General features: G+C 41.7%; 1 protein-coding gene and 1 long non-coding RNA gene across 2 annotated transcripts in view; one reads left to right on the top strand and one right to left on the bottom strand.

The window, feature by feature from the left end:
• LOC122663885 (thylakoid lumenal 29 kDa protein, chloroplastic-like) overlaps positions 1 to 123 on the bottom strand; it is a 57,942-nt gene extending 57,819 nt beyond the window's left edge. Inside the window, exon 1 of the mRNA XM_043859552.1 lies at positions 12 to 123. Within this exon, the coding sequence (XP_043715487.1) occupies positions 12 to 63 (52 nt within the window). The 5' untranslated portion in view covers positions 64 to 123. The remainder of the gene's footprint in view (positions 1 to 11) is intronic.
• LOC122663886 lies at positions 15 to 12,133 on the top strand. Its single transcript, XR_006333237.1, has 3 exons — positions 15 to 92; positions 924 to 932; positions 12,123 to 12,133. It is a non-coding gene; the product is annotated as an uncharacterized LOC122663886 (long non-coding RNA).
• Positions 12,134 to 17,845: the final 5,712 nt, after the last annotated feature.

The following is a 17,845-nucleotide window of genomic DNA, read 5'->3' as shown; positions in this document are numbered from 1 at the left end:
AGCGAACTTACAGAGAAACTCAGAACGTTGCTTTCGTTGTATCAGATCAGCAGCATTGGCCATTTCAACAAATGAACCCGAGCACGCAATTAGTTCCTAAATGAATGACAAATTGACAACTGATAGAAACTCATCATCATATCATTCTTTAATGGAAATTATATACAAATATCATTGTATATTTAATAGTAACAGTTAACAAACTAACCAGTGTCTAGGGTTACGTAATAGAGGAAGAAGAAAGATGGGAGAATATAGGGTAGACTGAGTGGGAGAAAAGAAATATATCCCACTGGCTGCAGCCAAAATAATATTACAAAAATACCCCTATAGTTCATAACTTGCAACTCTTAACATTCCCCCTCAAGCTGGAGTATAGATATACTCATGCCCAGCTTGGAACAACCTTGAAGAAAAACATTCTAAAATAAAGCCTTGGTAAACATATCACCGAGTTAGTTTATGAAACTAACAAAACAATAGAGATCAGTTTCTATATCATAGCATCTCGAACAAAATGACAATCAACCTCTATATGCTTGGTCCTCTTATGGAAAACTGGATCACTACCAATATAAATAGCAACTTGACTATCAAAAAACATATTAACAGGTTGATTGACAAGAAATTCAAATTCTTGGATAAGAGGATTTTAGCCTTATCAACTTAACTGCAGTATAAGCCATGGCTCTGTACTAAGCTTTCGCATTATATCTAGACAAAATAGTTTGTTTCTTACTTCTCTAACAACAAATCAGCCTTATCCATGGTTTAAAGTATAGCACCGTATCGTTTCATCTCGGCCGATACGTATCGGTATCGATATGATACAATGAGATACTTCTCTCTTTTTTTTAATGGCATAGAATCTATAGATCAGTATCCCATTGTAGCAGCTGATATGGAGCGATACGATATGATAGAATCGATGCGTACCAATATTCTTGATACAATTGATTTAGGAGTTGAGAAAAAAATTATAGTATCAGTACGTATCGTATCAGCTGATACGGCGTGATACAATGCGATACGCATATTAAAAGGCACATGTGACTTCAGAATCATGATTCCAGAAATCAGAAAGCACCAACAATACCTAGACGGACAAGTTTTCACCCAAAACTTCAATTTTGTGACATCTTCTTTCAAATTTCATGCTGGGGACTTTGATGCCTCGCTGAATATCATTCGATCTTGAGAGTCCAACTCGATATGGACACTCAAGATCAGTGTCCTCTCATATTAGGCAACACATGTGATATGGATTTTATGAAACCCACCTCTAATTTGAACTTTTTCGAACTTGTGTGATTACAGGTTTTGGGTTTGTGTCTATGCTTGCCTCTATGTTGTGGGCTGCATCAGTGGTGGATTCATAGCAGTCCATTGACACACCTATGAAGGATTTTGAGGAGCCAGGACAACAAGCTATCCTTGAGTCTGAGAATCCTGTCGTATCCCAGCATATTAGTTTCTTATGCCAAACATACTGGATCGAGCATATGCAGAACCTCACCATATCCTAGGCCAGTATATAGGTAAAAATCTCATTCTATGTATATATATATTGTATTCTTGCTTAATTACTGTACTAGGGGCAAAAAGAAATTTTTGCCTAGTGGGACCCACACCTCTTTGTAGATCCTGGCTACTTAGATGTCAACATACCCGGGCCCACTTCCATGACCTATAGAGGCCTAAGTTTTAACTTAAAAACTTAAACTATGTAATTAATTTACTTTAGAAATAGATTTGTATACATTCTTTAAACCAATTCTAATTATAACAAAAAAACAGCCTTTAGTAAGACTTACTATATAATGAATCCTTAGTCTAGGATTCATTCTTACCTCTAAACAAGAAACGATTTCAGCTTTGGGACCTTAGAAGAAACTAAGTAAAGAGAAAGAAGAAGAAGAAAAGCTAGGGCTAATCCTTTCTAACTTGGAGTTACACTTGGAGCTTGGGAATTTGGGGCTGCCATCATCAATTGAACTCTAATTTCAGGTAGGAAATCTAAACCTTAAATCTGTTTTCCCAAATTCCTTTCTTTTCTCCTCTATAATGGTTGAATATAATGGTTGAATTCTTGACCCATACCAACCCTAGAATGATAAACCTTAAGTTGGGCTGTTAAAGACCCTAAACCCCAACCTTATTTAACCAATCTATTGTTCTAGGGCATCATCCAACCTCAACCCTAACTTCTCAACTTCTTCTCTATTTATCTTTCTGAATTCTTCTTGGGATTAAAACCCAATTCAGCCTAGACCTAAGGTATTAGATAGCTTGTGATAGAATCCCAATATGGACTTGAGTATAACTTGGTAGATCACCAAAACCATGCTGAAATACCAACATCTTATTTTCTTCTTTGGTTTCAGCCATGTTCCCAAAAATTGTAGAATTTCTATTTTGTTTAATTTTAATTAAAAAACTTAAATTGATCTTACATGCAAATGGGTCAAAACTTTCCATTTGTTGTAGCCTATCTTTCCCCTAAACCAATTTGGAGAAAACAACCCCATACATGAATGATCCATGAATTTTGGATCTCAAAACAGCCACTGGTTGTCCAACCGGATTCAGACAGCTAAGTCCTAGGGTCAACTGGATTCAGCCAGTTCTAAATCCGGTTCTACCTATGGACTTGGATTTAGTTCTTTTATACTTTGGGCTTTTGCCCAGGGCTATGTTAGAGCCAACAAATGTTGTATATTGGTCATATAGGCAATAGTAATATCAAGAGGTGTAATAGTTTATGTGTTTTGGAGCTTCAATTGACTAGGATTATCCTCCAATACAGGTAAGGGAATTCTGACTTTTTCTTTGGGAGTGTTTCTTCTTTAATTACTATTTATGCTGGCTGTCATTGACATTCATCATCATTGTAGTATAATCATGTAGTTTTGTAGCTTTTTTTTTGCATTATATGAATGCATGTTATAGGTGTCATTTCATATTGCATTTGTATACTTTTACTATGATCTATTGTGATGTATTGAGAAATAATGTTGGAATTTTAAATTACTATCTATTGCTGCCTCATACGACATCATGTTTAGAAATGCATGCGGTTAGGCTAGCATAAACCCAAATGCTACGACCCTTGCCAACAGGGGTAAGGTGTTGGATAACCCATGGCAGGTCTGAAGGGTTAATACCGAAATATCATTCATTGTCCCAGGTCTGATGAGTACATACCAGAATGGGAATAACAGTAAGGTTATTACTAGGGGTTCATCGGGGTCTGATGTGTATATTCCAAAACTGGCGGGTCCCCACCATAGTAGAGTGGTATTCTTGGGAAGACCGATGAGTTCATTCCGTGACTGAGAATATCATACCTACTACAGTAGTATTTATACCTCATGAGACCTAGACATTGATGTTAGTAGCATTCTTAGATGTAGGTCATGCATCATGGACTATATGCTTGTGTTTGCATGTTTCCCTTGTTGGGCTCAGTGGAACTCACCCCTGTGGTACCCCTTCTTTTTCAGATAGTACTGTTGGTTCTGAGAAACCAGATGATGTGGTTATTTTGGCTTCGGACTTCCACCGATGAGGACCGTACGGTGCAGAAGTTTGAAGTTCATAAAGCTTTCTATGGATGCGATGCATGCGCATTCACTTAATCTGGCCTGATGGAGCAGGCTATTCCTTTTGTGTTTATAAACTTCTTTTGTGAAGTATATTATGTAGATATTGTTGTACTTTTGTACTTGTGGTGCCTTTTGAGAACTATACATTGTATCACAGGTTTCACTTAATATAAATACTTAGTTATCACCTAATCTCTTTATTATTATTGTTATTATTACTGGTTATTCTCTTCTGCTACGATGATTTACTGTGTTTTATGAACTGTGACTAGGAGTATTGTACTAATTGATCTTGGGGGATCGACTGAATGCCAATTGACATTCAGTCACATCTTGCCCTTACTAATCGGGCCGGGGTCTGACAGATTTCTCCAATATTCACATGTGATATAGGTTTCCATTTTATCAAGGATTCCAAATCCCATTATAATATTGATTGTAATATCTTGTACTCTTATATATAACGCTACACTGTAGAGAATCGTTTGATGATTAATGAATATATTTTCATGACTTAAAATGGTACCATAGAGCTCCTTTTTTTTTCCCTGCTCCAACAAGCGTGGCGATCCTCTCCTATGGTGGTGCCCTCCTTCATCTCCCCTAGTCGGTGCTCTCTACTATCTTGGCTACTGAATCCTCTCTTCAATTCTCCGCCGCCGCTTCACTCTCCCCCTCTTCTTCCACTACTTCATCACTTACATTCCCCTCTGAAAACCACTTTCTTTCTATCAAATTGACTCCCTACAACTTTCTCATATAGCGCAAGCAAGTTGTGCTGTTTCTAAAGGGCCAAGGTTTATTCAATTTCCTTGATGGATCTAATCCTTGCCCTACTGACTTTGTTGCTGTGGCTGCTTGGATTAAGCAGGACTCTCAACTTGTAAGCTTCTTTGTGGTGTCTCTATCTAAGAATCTTGTCCTACTTCTATTGGATAAATAAACCATTATTTAAAGTATCGACCAATACGATACAATACAGACCGATATGTATCGGTATTGGTTGATATCGATACGATATAACCGATACATATCCTTTTTTTTTAGGAAAATAGTATGTCTCGATTGGTATCATATTATATCGACCGATATGGACTGATACAATATAGACCGATACATACCGATACGATACGTACATTAAAGGTTTTGTGAGAGTATCGATATGTATCGGCCAATACAGTTCGATACAGGTTGATACATGTTAAAGTCACCATGTTGGGGTACATGACCCATATGTACTATGGGGAAACATATGTGTCATATACACTTTACACATCACCTTTTATTTCCTAAACCTTCTATTTCTCTAACCTTCTATTTCGTAAACTTTCTATTTCTCTTAGGTTTCTAGTATAGCTAAGTTTCTATTTCTGTGTAATTTGGTTTAGGAAGGTTTCTCTTCCATGTGCTATAATGTTTCTCTTTAAATAATACAATTGAGAGGGGAAGAGAGAACCAAGGAAGTCTGCGACTTCTCTTTGTAGTCTCTCCCATCATCTCCTTCTTTTCTTCTCCTTCTCTTCTTCTGCTTCTTATTCTCCTTCTTTATCTCTGGTTTATTAATTGCTTTATTGTTACATGGTATTATAGCAGTAAATAAACCAAAGATCGATGCTCCTTTCATGTGGTTTTGAGAGTCTCTTCAGAGACAGGAATTGATATTGTCTGCAGCACTCCTTGTGCTGCCTACCTGCTGCTATTGTCCTAGTTCTTCACAGTATACATATGAACTAGGGATTCCTCTTGTCTACCATTGCTGCTTATGAAGATTTCAAGCTAATAAAGTCAGAATTATGAAGGAGCCCCTCTATTCAGGTAGGCTTAAAATTTGTTACTTTGATGGGCTAGTGGAGAAAATCAGGAGCAGAGTGGCGGGCTGGAAAGGGAGGCTTTTGTCGACAGGGGGGAGAGTAACGTTGCTTAGGCATGTGCTCGCTTCAATGCCTATTCATGTCCTCTCCACACTTGATCCCCCTAAGGCGGCCATTCGAAAGATATATGGGATCTTGGCTAGCTTTCTTTGGGACAGCTCTGAATGGGGCAATCGTAGACACTGGGTGAATTGGCAAAAGGTGTGCAGGCCCCAGGAGGAAGGAGGTCTTGGAATTCGGCTGCTTGAGGATGTGGGCCTCTCCCTTAGGCTTAAAGGCCTATGGAAAGTGTGATAGAACAGTCGCTATGGGGCAGGTTCTTCAAGGCCAAATATTTTAAAGGCTTGCATCCGGCGCTTGTCGGGCTACAAAGAACTGGTTCCAAAACTTGGCGTAATGTGTTGGTGCTCAAGGGGTTCATGTTGGAAAGATCAAGGTGGCTGCTAGGGGAGGGCAAGGTGCTCTTTTGGCTTGATAACTAGGTGGGAGTAGGACCTTTGATTGATTTCGTTGATAACGCCATGCCGGTTGACTTGGATCTGTGTGTGAAGGATGCGCTGGACGAGGAAGGGAACTGGAGGGAGGAAATTATTGGCAGCATTGATTCTGATGTTGTTCGGAACAGCATTGTCCGGGGGAATTTTGTGCTCTCTGACAGGGAGGATGTTATGGTTTGGTCCCCGGCCAGCGACGGGTGCTTCTCTACTAGGTCGGTTTGGCATGAGATCCGGCAGGGTTATCCTAGGGTTCCCTTCGCGAAATGGATATGGAATCAAGCGCTGCCCACTAAAATGGTGTTCTTCTCTTGGCAACTCCTCACAGGTAGGATCCCAATGGATGACTCCCTCATGGCACTGGGTATCCCCCTAGCATCTAGGTACAATTGTTGTGGCCAGCCAAGGAGGGAAACGATAGATCATGTCCTTGGTGCGGGTGTAGTGGCGGTAAAGGTCTGGCTCTTCTTTTCTAGGCTTCTTGACATCCCTTTCCTTCCCTCTCAGGATGTTAGGAGTCGGGTGGGGCTGTGGCATGAGGTAGCAGGATGTGGAAGCTTCAGTGATTATATAATAGGGACTTTGCCTGCTTTGATATGTTGGGAGCTTTGGAAGGAGAGGAACAATAGGAGGCATGGGGAGAGACGGCGTGCTGCAAGAACAATTATTGAACGTGTTAGAAGCTGGGTCAAGGAAGTGAGCTTGCCTCCCAAAATTGGGAGGCAGGGGTCTGTCAGGAATGATTTAATATTGCAATGGTTCGGCATTTTGGCCCCTCCAGTGAAGCTGAAATGTCCTCGTCCCATCTACTAGTGCCCCCTCATACGATCGGTTAAGCTGAATGTGGATGGTGCATGCAAAGGAAACCCCGACCGGGGAGGAGGAGGGGGAGTGATCAGGGACAGGAATGGAGAGGTTCTGGCGGCGTTTGCTAATTTTTACGGTGACTGCACTAACTCTTTAGCAGAGCTCAGAGCCTTGAGAGATGGGTTACGGCTGTGCCAGGATCTCCATTTGATAGAGGTGGTGGTTAACTCTGACTCAGCCAACACAGTCAGAATGGTAACACAGAAGAAGTGCATACTCTGGAAGGGTTGGTATTGGTTTAATGAAGCTTTGGAGCTGATCACCACGACACACGCTCAAGTGGCCTTTGCGTTTCGCGAAAGCAACAGAGCAGTGGATTGGATGGCTAATCATGCCTATGATTTGGGCTCCTCGGTCATGTACCTTCAGGGAAGGTTGCCAGGTGGGAACTTTGCAGGCATCATTTGAGAGGACAAGGCAGGAATGCCTAGCTTTAGGTTTTAATGTGCAGTTTCTTTTGTTAAGGGAGTGGGATTTCCCCATCCAAGGGCTGAGAGTGCGGTAAGCATTGGGTTGAGGTAAGGCGGTATGTGCCCCTCTTGTATTCTTTGATTTTTGATTGGATTTGAATAAAAGCTAGGGGCTGCCCCGGGTCCCAGATAAGTTCGGGTTTAAAAAAAAAAAAAAAAAAAAAAAAAAAAGAAGTTAGAATTATGAAGATTATGTCTGCAGTTTCTAAATCTGGGAATTTTCTACCAAAATATTGAAGTTCAAGCTATTTTTTTTCCTCCCAGCTGATGAGGGTTATCTTCCTGGAGCTGTTTCCTACTACCTAGAGGTCATTCTGACCTCCAATTCTGCATTCCTAAGACTACACCCTGCCGGCAGGAGCTAATACTTGTGTTTGATATTTTTTTTTGTCTCTGCTGCTGTCTCTACTGCTTGCTACTGGTTTGGACAGATTCTACTATTCAAAACCACTATTACTACCTGCTACTACCACTAGTACTGCTCTTTTATTGTTCTGGTCCTCTATGGCTGAGTCTAAGCTTCCCACTGATATATTACATATTCAGATTACTACTGTCAAGTTGAATGGTGTCTCTAACTACCTTGTATGGGCTCAAGCTGTCTAGGCTTACATTCATGCAAAGGGTAAGATCAAGTGCCTCACTGATGACCCTCCTATCATTGATTCTAAGGATTCTACTACTACTACTGCTCACGATGATTGGATGGGTGAGAATTCTACTATTAAAATCTGGTTATGGAACAGTATTGAACCTACCATTACTGCTAATGTGATGTTTCACACACTTGCTAAAGGTGTTTGGGAAGATCTTCATGAAAGCTACTCCCAAGAGAAAAATATTTCCCACACCTATGAACTTTATGAGAAACTGCTCCACTTCTCTCAAGGTGATAAATCTCTAAATGACTACTTCAGTACATATAAAGGATACCTTGAAGAGCTCCAAGTATATCAGCCCCTCACTACTAATCTGGAGCAATTGAAGCAACAACGGGCCGAGTTTCATGTTGCCAAGTTTTTGGCTGGCCTTCACCCTGACTATCAAGCTGTCAAGAGTCAGCTTCTTACTGGAGAAAAGGTGCCCACTCACAATGAGGTCTTCTCCCGCTTGCATCGTTTAGTTACTACACCTTCCACGGTCACTTCTTCTGCTCCTGCTAAGGACAATTCTGCATGCACTGCTGCCCACGGCCAAGGTTCTAGTAGAGGCTGTGGTCAGTACCGTGGTCGTGGTCGTGGTTCTACTGGTCGTGGTACCAGTGGATAGCTCTTTGACAAATCCTCTCGCCAGTGCACTTATTGTAGGAAGCCTAATCATACTGTTGACACTTGTTGGGCAAAACATGGTCGACCAGAGTGGGCTAACAAGTTAGTCAATACTGCCACCACCGACATTCCTGTTGATCACATCATTACTAGTTACTCCACCTTTGCATTTACATCAGGAATTTCCTCCACTGGGTCTGTTTCACGTGATGACCATAACAAAATTCTCAAGCATCTCCAACAGCTTGAATCTACATCTTCTTCCACTTCCATAGCTACCTTAGCCCACACAGGTAACTCCGCTTTTATTTCTTCGACTTCCACCCCGTGGATTATTGACTCTGGTGCTTCCTGCCATATTACTGGTAAGTCTGACCTATTTTCTTCCATTTCTAAACTTAATACTTCATTTCCTGTTGTTCTTGCTGTTGGATCTTCTACTAAAGTTACAAGTCATTGGGTGGTCTCTCCCACATCCTCCATGAACCTTTATCCTATTCTTTTTGTTCCTAAAATGCCTCTAAGTCTTTTATCTGTTAGTCAACATACAAAGTCCCTTAACTGTTCCATTACTTTCTTTCCTTCTTATTGTGTTTCTCAGGACCTTCAAACCAAGAGGACGATTGGTGGAGGGCTTGAACAATCCGAATTATACTATTTGGATGGCACTGGTCCTTCTACTGTTGCTACTGCCTTTGCTAGTGTATCTCCTCTTCAGTGGCATTTTCGTCTTGGACATCCCTCCTTATCCAAGCTTCAGTTGATGGTATTGAGGGAGCCTACCCCTATCTCCATAAGTGTTTTGATGATAACAAACATATTAGAAATGGTCTTGTGTATGTTCTTATGTCAACAGGCCTATAAGTCACAAAACTGGAAGGCACAAAGTCAAAGACATTCAAGGGACCATTGAGGTTCAAGACCTTGAAGACGTGACAAAGCTTGACAAGCATAAAAGATATCAAAGGAACTTTTTGAAGATTGAAGACGTCACGCAAAGATAGAAGGACAAAGATGCTTGTGTGCACACACTTAGTCACACGAATTACATACTTGTAATTGCATGTGCATAAGATTAATGAAAAAGCATTTGCATCATTTAGGGACCTTAAGAGGTTATAGTTGAACCCCCTATAACCTTAGAATATGTTAAAAATTATTGGAAAAGTCCCAGACCAATCCCCTCAGTTAAACGGTCAAAATCATGCCTTGACTGTGATCCGGTCTAAGCATCCGATCGACCAGATTTCAGGGTTTGGATCGATCGAGCTTCACAGCAAGCCCACGGGTACATTCCCATTGATGATCCGGTCGACCGGATCAAGTGGGACAATGATCCAGTCGACCGGACATCGATCGGATGCCTCTGTAGCCTTCAAACAACTAGTTTTTAACGGCTAGTTTCTCCAACGGCTAGGATCCGGTCGATCGGATCAATCTTCAGGTCGACCGGAGTGGTAAAAAATAGATCTGTTAGAGCACATTTTGCACATGTTCTAAAGGCCATTAATGAGCCTATAAATAGAGAACATGTCAGTCATTTTCATCTGTCCACTACAGTCCAAAATCTAACTTTTGAGAAAGGTGAAAAGTGATAATTGCTCTCATATTTGAAGTCTTGTCCACATCAATCAAGAATTGACTTCAAAGGTTAAAGGACCTATTCAGAACTAGAATATCAGAACCAGAATTGGGAAAGCTTGAATGATCGAATGTGATCACCCAGGCACCTTTATTTATAATGTTTAATAATAAGATTACAGGACTAAAATACCCCTGCCATAGCCGACTTAGCTAGGCAGTAATAAAATAGACTTAAAACATAAAATAAACTCCCCAAAAGACCAGAATACCCCCCATGGTATTCTGGTTTATATTATTCAATACTCCCCCTCAAGTTGGAGCAAAGATGTCGATCATGCCCAACTTGACTAGATTAGGATGAAATAACTTTCCAGGCAGTCCCTTGGTGAAGTATCAGCAAGCTGATCCAAAGAAGTCACAAAGGGAATAAAAATCTGCCCATCTTCTAATTTCTCCTTGATAAAATGCCTATCCACCTCAACATGCTTGGTACGGTCATGCTGTATCGGGTTGTGTGCTATGCTGATTGCAGCCTTGTTATCACAGTACAACATTATAAGAAGGCGAATAGGAATACCCAGATCTTGTAGCAGCCCTTTAAGCCAAAGTAACTCACAAATTCCTTGTGCCATAGCTCGAAATTCAGCTTCGGCACTAGAACGAGCAACTACATTTTATTTCTTGCTACGCCAGGTGACAAGATTTCCACCTACAAAAGAGCAATACCCAGAAATAAACTTCCGATCTGCAGAACCAGCCCAATCAACATCGGTGTATGCTTCTATCCGTAGGTGACCATGTGAAGACAAAAGGATGCCTTTTCCAGGAGCCAACTTCAAATAGTGTAGAATACGAAGAACAGCCTCCATATGAGAAGTGTAGGGATCATGTATAAATTGACTCACTGCACTCATAGCAACAACAATGTTTGGACGAGTGTGTGAAAGGTAGATCAACTTCCCTACAAGTCTTTGGTACCGGCCTTTATCAACAGGCTCACGATCATTTTCTTTGAGCCGAACAGTAGGATCCATAGGAATATCCGATGGGTGGCAGCCTAGCAAACCTGTTTCAGCCAACAAGTCTAGGACATACTTTCTTTGGGAGAGAAATATGCCTTTTGAAGATCTGGCTACTTCCATCCCAAGAAAGTATCTTAATTTACCTAGATCTTTAATCTCAAATTCCTGGCCAAGGAAGGTCTTCAACTGTCTGATCTCATCACCATCATTGCCAGTAACCACTATGTCATCAACGTAGACTATAAGAACAGTGAGTTTTTCACCAACCCTCTTGATAAAGAGTGTGTGATCAGCATTACTCTGCTTATAGCCCATAGAAATCATTGCTTTGTGGAATCGACCAAACCAAGCCTGGGGTGACTGTTTCAGCCCATACAATGCACGCTTCAGCCTGCACACTTTTCCTTTATTTCTGTCACAAGAAAAACCAGGTGGAATGTCCATGTATAGCTCTTCCTCCAGTGCCCCATTTAGGAAGGCATTTTTAACATCTAGCTGTTGCAAATCCCAACCAAGGTTGACTGCACATGACAACAATACCCGAACTGTATTCAACTTTGCAACAGGTACAAAGGTCTCCTGGTAATCAATGTCGTATGTCTGAGTAAAACCCTTGGCCACGAGTCGTGCCTTATATCTATCCACAGTGCCATCCACCTTCTGTTTCACCACAAACACCCACTTACATCCAATGGTTTTCTTCCCAGGTGAAAGAACCACAACCTCCCATGTGTTATTAGGAACACGAACAGAAGAAAGGGAAGAAATAAAAGCACGAAATGATGGGGAAAGGGAGTCATAAGAAACAACATGAGATATAGGATGCTGAGTGCAAGTCCTGACACCTTTGCAAAGGGCAATAGGCAACTCAGGAGAAGAAATATTACCGGGTGGAGAGGCAGGTTCTGGATCCAGGTTTGGCAATTGGATGGGTACGGGAGCAACGGTTGATTGAACCTGCTTATGTTTCCTTCCATAGGTCTTTATATTGCTAGCATCAATCTTCCTCTGAAATTCACTAATGGTCCTCTGGACAGGAGTCTAGGCTGGAGTGGGCTGGACAGGAGTCTAGGCTGGAGTGGACTGGACAGGAGTTCGGGCTAGAGTGGGCTGCTCCCCCTGTACAGGAACCTCTCCCCCTGACTCGGGGGGAGGAGTAGGCCGAACAGACTCAAGATAAACAGGCTGGAGAGCAGGTGGAGAGTCTACAGTCAACACATCTTCACTAACACTCTCCCCTTGAAGAGGTGGGGACATATAGTAGGAGACATGCTCATGAAACACGACATTCATACTGACAAAAGTCTGGTGGGATGGAGGGTGATAGCACTTATACCCCTTCTGGGTAGCTGAGTACCCTAAGAAAATGCACCAAAGACTATGAGGATCAAGTTCGCCCGGGGACCTGGTATCCCTGGCATAGCAAACGTAGCCAAACACTTTGGGTGGAACAACAAAGGAGGAAGAGCCAAGTAATAGCTCAACAGGGGGTCGAGAGCTAAGGACCCTACTGGGCAGCCTATTAATTAAATAGGCGGCAGTGAGGACAGCATCCCCCCAATAAATAGAAGGGACGTTTTGGGCAAACAAAAGGGCATGAGCTACCTCTAAGAGGTGGCGGTTCTTCCTCTCAGCCACACCATTTTGGGCTAGACTATCAACACAGCTGATCTGATGGAGGATCCCATGGGCAGCCAGGTATTTTTGGAACTGACCTTCCATATACTCTCGCCCATTATCACTCCTTAAAATTTGAATAGTGGACTAAAATTGAGTTTTAACCAGCTGGTGAAAGTGCTGAAAACATGAAAAAACCTCACTTTTATTGTTCATATGATAGACCCAAGTAAACCTAGAATGGCAATCAATAAAGGTGACATACCACCGATGACCCGAAAGTGAAACTTTTCTACTAGGACCCCACACATCAGAATTAACAACATGAAATAAAGAAGATGATCTTTTATTAGAAATGGGATAATTTGAACGTGTCTGTTTGGCCAAGACATAAGGCTCACATAAAAAGTCTTCTTTATTACAAGATTTACCTAATGCTGGAAATAAAGTAGATAAGGTACCTAAAGGTGGATGTCCTAGTCTAGAGTGACACATGTGTAATTCAGAAGAGAAAGATGTTGGGGAACAAAGTCTAGAAGGTATAGCCTGTGTAGATGCAGGATCTCCATCAAGCAGGTACAATCCACCTTGCACTTTACCTGATCCAATCATCTTCCCCGAGTCCAGTTCCTGAAAAACACAATGATTAAGGAAAGAAAGTCACTTTACAGTTTAAAGCTTTGGTGATACTGCTAATGGAGAGAAGATTAGTGGTGAACTTGGGTATATGTAACACAGAAGATAATGTCAGAGAAGGGGAACAGCTAATGGATCCTTTCCCAGAGATGGAGGAGAGGGAGGGACCCATCAGCAATTTTCACTTTGTCCTTACCAGAAGCAGGAAAGTATGTGTTAAAAAGACTGGAAGAACCCATCATGTGATCAGTAGCTCCAGAGTCTATAATCCAAGGAGTGGAAACTACTGATGCACAATGACCAGCAAAGGAAATACCTGTACGAGAAAAGAAGGAACCTGAATTGGCAGCAGATGTAGTGGGGGCAGCAGATGTGTGCAATAGACGACGGAGAGCTTGAAGTTCATCCTGGGAGAAACCGATGTCAGTAGTGGGAGCTGGAGCTACACTTTGAGTGTGATTGGCCTTGTTTTTAGATTTGGCATGACCACGTTTGCTTTCAAAATCAACAGGCTTCCTATGAAGTTTCCAACACTGAGCCTTAGTGTGATATGGTTTGTGGCAATGATCACACTTCACAGGCTCTTTAGTAGTAGCAGTAGTAGCAACATTATCAGTAGAAGTGTCAGTAGTGATGGAACCAGTAGTCTGTAAAGCTGACCTGTCAACCTTAGGAGTAATCATCATAGCAGCCCTCCTTGTCTCTTCACTGTGTACATATGAAAAGGTTTCCTCCAAAGAAGGGAAAGGAACCCGACCAAGAACCTGTACCCGAATAGGGTCATAATCATCATTAAGCCCAGCCAGAAAGTCATATACCCGAAACTGATCTACATAGGTATGGTAGGCAGTAATATCTGCAACAGTAGTGGGCTGGAATCGAGCATAGTGATCCAGTTGCTGCCATAAGCACTTGAGGGCAGCATAGTACTTAGTGACTATCATCTCCTTTTGAGTAGTGTTTTGAAGAGTCTTCCTGATCTCATAAACTTGAGCACCATTCCCTGAACGACCATAAGTACCCTTGATAGCAGTCCATATCTGAGTAGCAGTGTCAAGGAGAAGGTATTGACTAGAGAGGTCAGTGGTCATGGAATTCAGAACAAAAGACATCACCATTGCGTCATTGGCAGCCCATTTAGTGTGGGCAACCCCTTCTTCAGTGGGTTGTTTGGTGGTACCAATAAGATGGCCAGTGAGTCCCCTGCCAGCCACAGTTAGGGATAATGATCTGGCCCAAATCAGATAATTGGTACCATCGAGTTTGATGGCAGCAGCATAGGGCAGGAAATCATTCCTGGTCTGATCTCCTCTAGAGGCAGCCGAGGTAACCTCTGAGTCACCCATAAGTCAGCAAGGCAGATTTTGATCCTTGAGAAAAAAAATTGATTTTTTCAAAATTCTGCAGAAATCGATCTTGAATTGGACAAAATATAGATCTTCAAAAAACAACAGTAATTTGGTGTAGAAATAGGGTCGATTGTAGCAATGTAATCAGGGAATAATCCCTCAAAAACTCTTCCCAAACAGCACAGCAGTCTAGAAGAACCAAATCGATAAGGTGTCAGGGTTTTTCAAAACCCTGACAGTTGAGATCGATAAGAAGGGGAAATAGACTGCAGCTTTGAGGTCTTCAATAAATGAAAATTCAGATAGGATAGATGCTGTCTGTAGGCCACAGTGATGCTCCAAAAAAACACAATCGATCTCCCAACTGTTATGAGATCAATTTTCACAAGAGTTGAAGCAGTCCTGAATCGCAGAGATGGAAAATTGCAGCAGCTATCGATCTGAAATTAGGTTTTAAAATTGAGGTGGGATGGAGGCCAGCACTCGAACTATAGTTGGATCACCTCATGGGTGCTGCCCTTGAAGGGTTGAGGGGACCAAAGAAAGAGGAAAAAGAGAGAGAGAAGAAATTGATGAAGGGGATAGAAGAGGGGAATCGATGGAAGGGGGAAAGGGTTTTGGAAATCGAGAAGGGCTTAAAACCCTAGCTCGATACCATGTTCGAACTAGAATATCGAACCGAATTGGGAAAGCTTGAATGATTGAATGTGATCACCCAGGCACCTTTATTTATAATGTTTAATAATAAGATTACAGGACTAAAATACCCTTGCCATAGCTGACTTAGCTAGGCAGTAATAAAACAGACTTAAAACATAAAATAAACTCCCCAAAAGACCAGGGGGTATTCTGGTTTACATTATTCAACAGGACCTTCCCAAGCTTACTCTCTAAAGGAATAAATTGCAAAGAAGGTTTGCATTTTGCAAGCATCTCATTCGCATCATTTGGCACTTGCAAGGAGTACACATCACACTCCTTGCCTAGGTATTTTTACCTTTATTTCTTTTTGTATTTAGTTTATGCTTTTAAGTGTATAAAGTATTGTTTGCATTGGCCTAGACTGTACTTAGGCATTGCAAGGATCCTCTTATCCTTAAAAGATTCGGATACTCTTATCCTTAAAAGATTGGGATCCTCTTATCCCGTAGAAAAAGATTGTAAAGGTGTTCTTCCCACCTACTGTACTGAAAGGAAGTAACTAGTGAATTCTCTCAAGGTTGAGAGGAGTGGATGTTGGCTAAGTTTAGCCGAACCACTATAAATTTTGTGTGTCCTCTACTTGCGCATTTTATCTCTATCTATTTTGTTTAATTCAAAGAAATTTTAAAAGGACAAAAATTCACTAGTGATAACCTATTCACCCCCCCTCTAGGTTATCCAACAGATGGTTCCAAGTTGTCGTTCTCTATCCCATATTGAGTGTGAAGCATGTGAATTCGGGAAGCACCATCGCTCTTCATTTCCTGCTTGTAGTGTTGCCCATAGCTCGTTTTTATTTTCTTTGGTCTATTCTGACATTTGGGGTCCTTCTCGTGTCAAAAATAGGTTAGGATTTTCTTATTTTGTTAGTTTTGTTGATGACCATTCTCGGTTAACTTGGGTCTATTTGTTAAAGGATCGGTCACAATTTCTTTCAGTGTTTCACAATTTTTATAATGAAATAAGAACCTAGTTTGATGCTTCTATTAAAGTTTTTCATTCTGATAATGCCCTTGAGTTTACTCAATGCGACATCTCTAACTTTTGTTTATCCAAAGGCATGATTCATCAAACGAGTTGTTCGTATACTCCCCAACAAAATGGGGTTGCTGAAAGGAAAAATAGACATTTGTTAGAAGTTGCCAGGTCCATTATGCTTCTATTGGAATATGTAATCCAGAATACTATGGGGGTATTCTGATCTTTTTGTGGTGTAAGTATCGTGGTCCTCGGGGACGAGGGTTCCTCAGCCTTATGGCGACAAGGATTGGGTTCGATGAATAACGGTGTATCGTTCCGATATATCATCATGGGGATTGGGATCATGCTTTATAAAGAAATGGAGTCGCCACCTAGGGTTAGGGCCTAGGACCCAATGGGTGTAGCCCCATCCGGGGTTAGCGGAAAGGGCTACATGATTCCATATGGTCTGGTCAGAGATTTAGGGTAAGTAGTCAGGTTACGAGGGTGGGAAGGTGTTAGGCACCCACCTCGCCCGGATAAACTGATCTTTCTGCTAGATGCTGGTTTTTGAATATTCTCCCTTAATAATACATCCTATACTAACATGTAAGGCTAAGTTATGATGCACTAATCATGACAAAGAAAGAAAAATCATTTACTATGTACACTAAAATGAGTTACTTTAATTGTCTACATTATGCCAAAAATAATGAGAGGGAAAGAGATAGATACCTGTCTAGAAATGCAAGAAATAAAAGAAAGCGCACTGAGGGCAAAATATGTGATGTCCTACGGCTCAGGTGAAGACAGACAATCGGCTTGTCTCTCTCTTATCGGACAGAATGAGGCTATACGAGATGAGTTTTGTCACTCAGACTTCGGGTAGAGTAACGACTATATAAGAGATTTTTGTTATCTGTATACAGACAGAATAACGGCTGTGAAGGGGGTTTTTCGTTATCCGTACACTGACGGGATAACAATACCTAAGAGCAAAATCGCTCTATGTTTGGATGGGTAACCGAAGGATCTACCCACGTCGAAGAACTCCACTCACTCACATACTCATGAGGGAAAGACGGAGGAAAAGAAGGTGAAAAGGGGGCAAAACAAGCCCTGGAGGGTCTCCTTACTCGAGAAAAGTTTGTGAAATGAGGGAGGGGGACCCTCCTATTTATAGGGAGGGGTCTCCTCTCTCTCCTGGCCAGATAAGTCGTCCACGGCGTCGTGGGTGACATCAGTAAGCTGATGTCACACCCCCTCGTGGCATCGTGGAAATTCGGTACACATCCCCATGGTGTCGTGGGAAGGAGCCTATGGCGCCGTGGAAGGAGCCTACGATGCCGTGGGAAGGAGTCCACGGCGCCGTGGGGGCACAGTACCATTTGTCCTTATTT

The sequence above is a fragment of the Telopea speciosissima genome, chromosome 6 (assembly GCF_018873765.1).
Source record: "Telopea speciosissima isolate NSW1024214 ecotype Mountain lineage chromosome 6, Tspe_v1, whole genome shotgun sequence".
NCBI classification, from domain to species: domain Eukaryota; kingdom Viridiplantae; phylum Streptophyta; class Magnoliopsida; order Proteales; family Proteaceae; genus Telopea; species Telopea speciosissima.
Note: the sequence above shows the minus strand (reverse complement) of the source record. Positions and strands in the feature narration are given on the sequence as shown.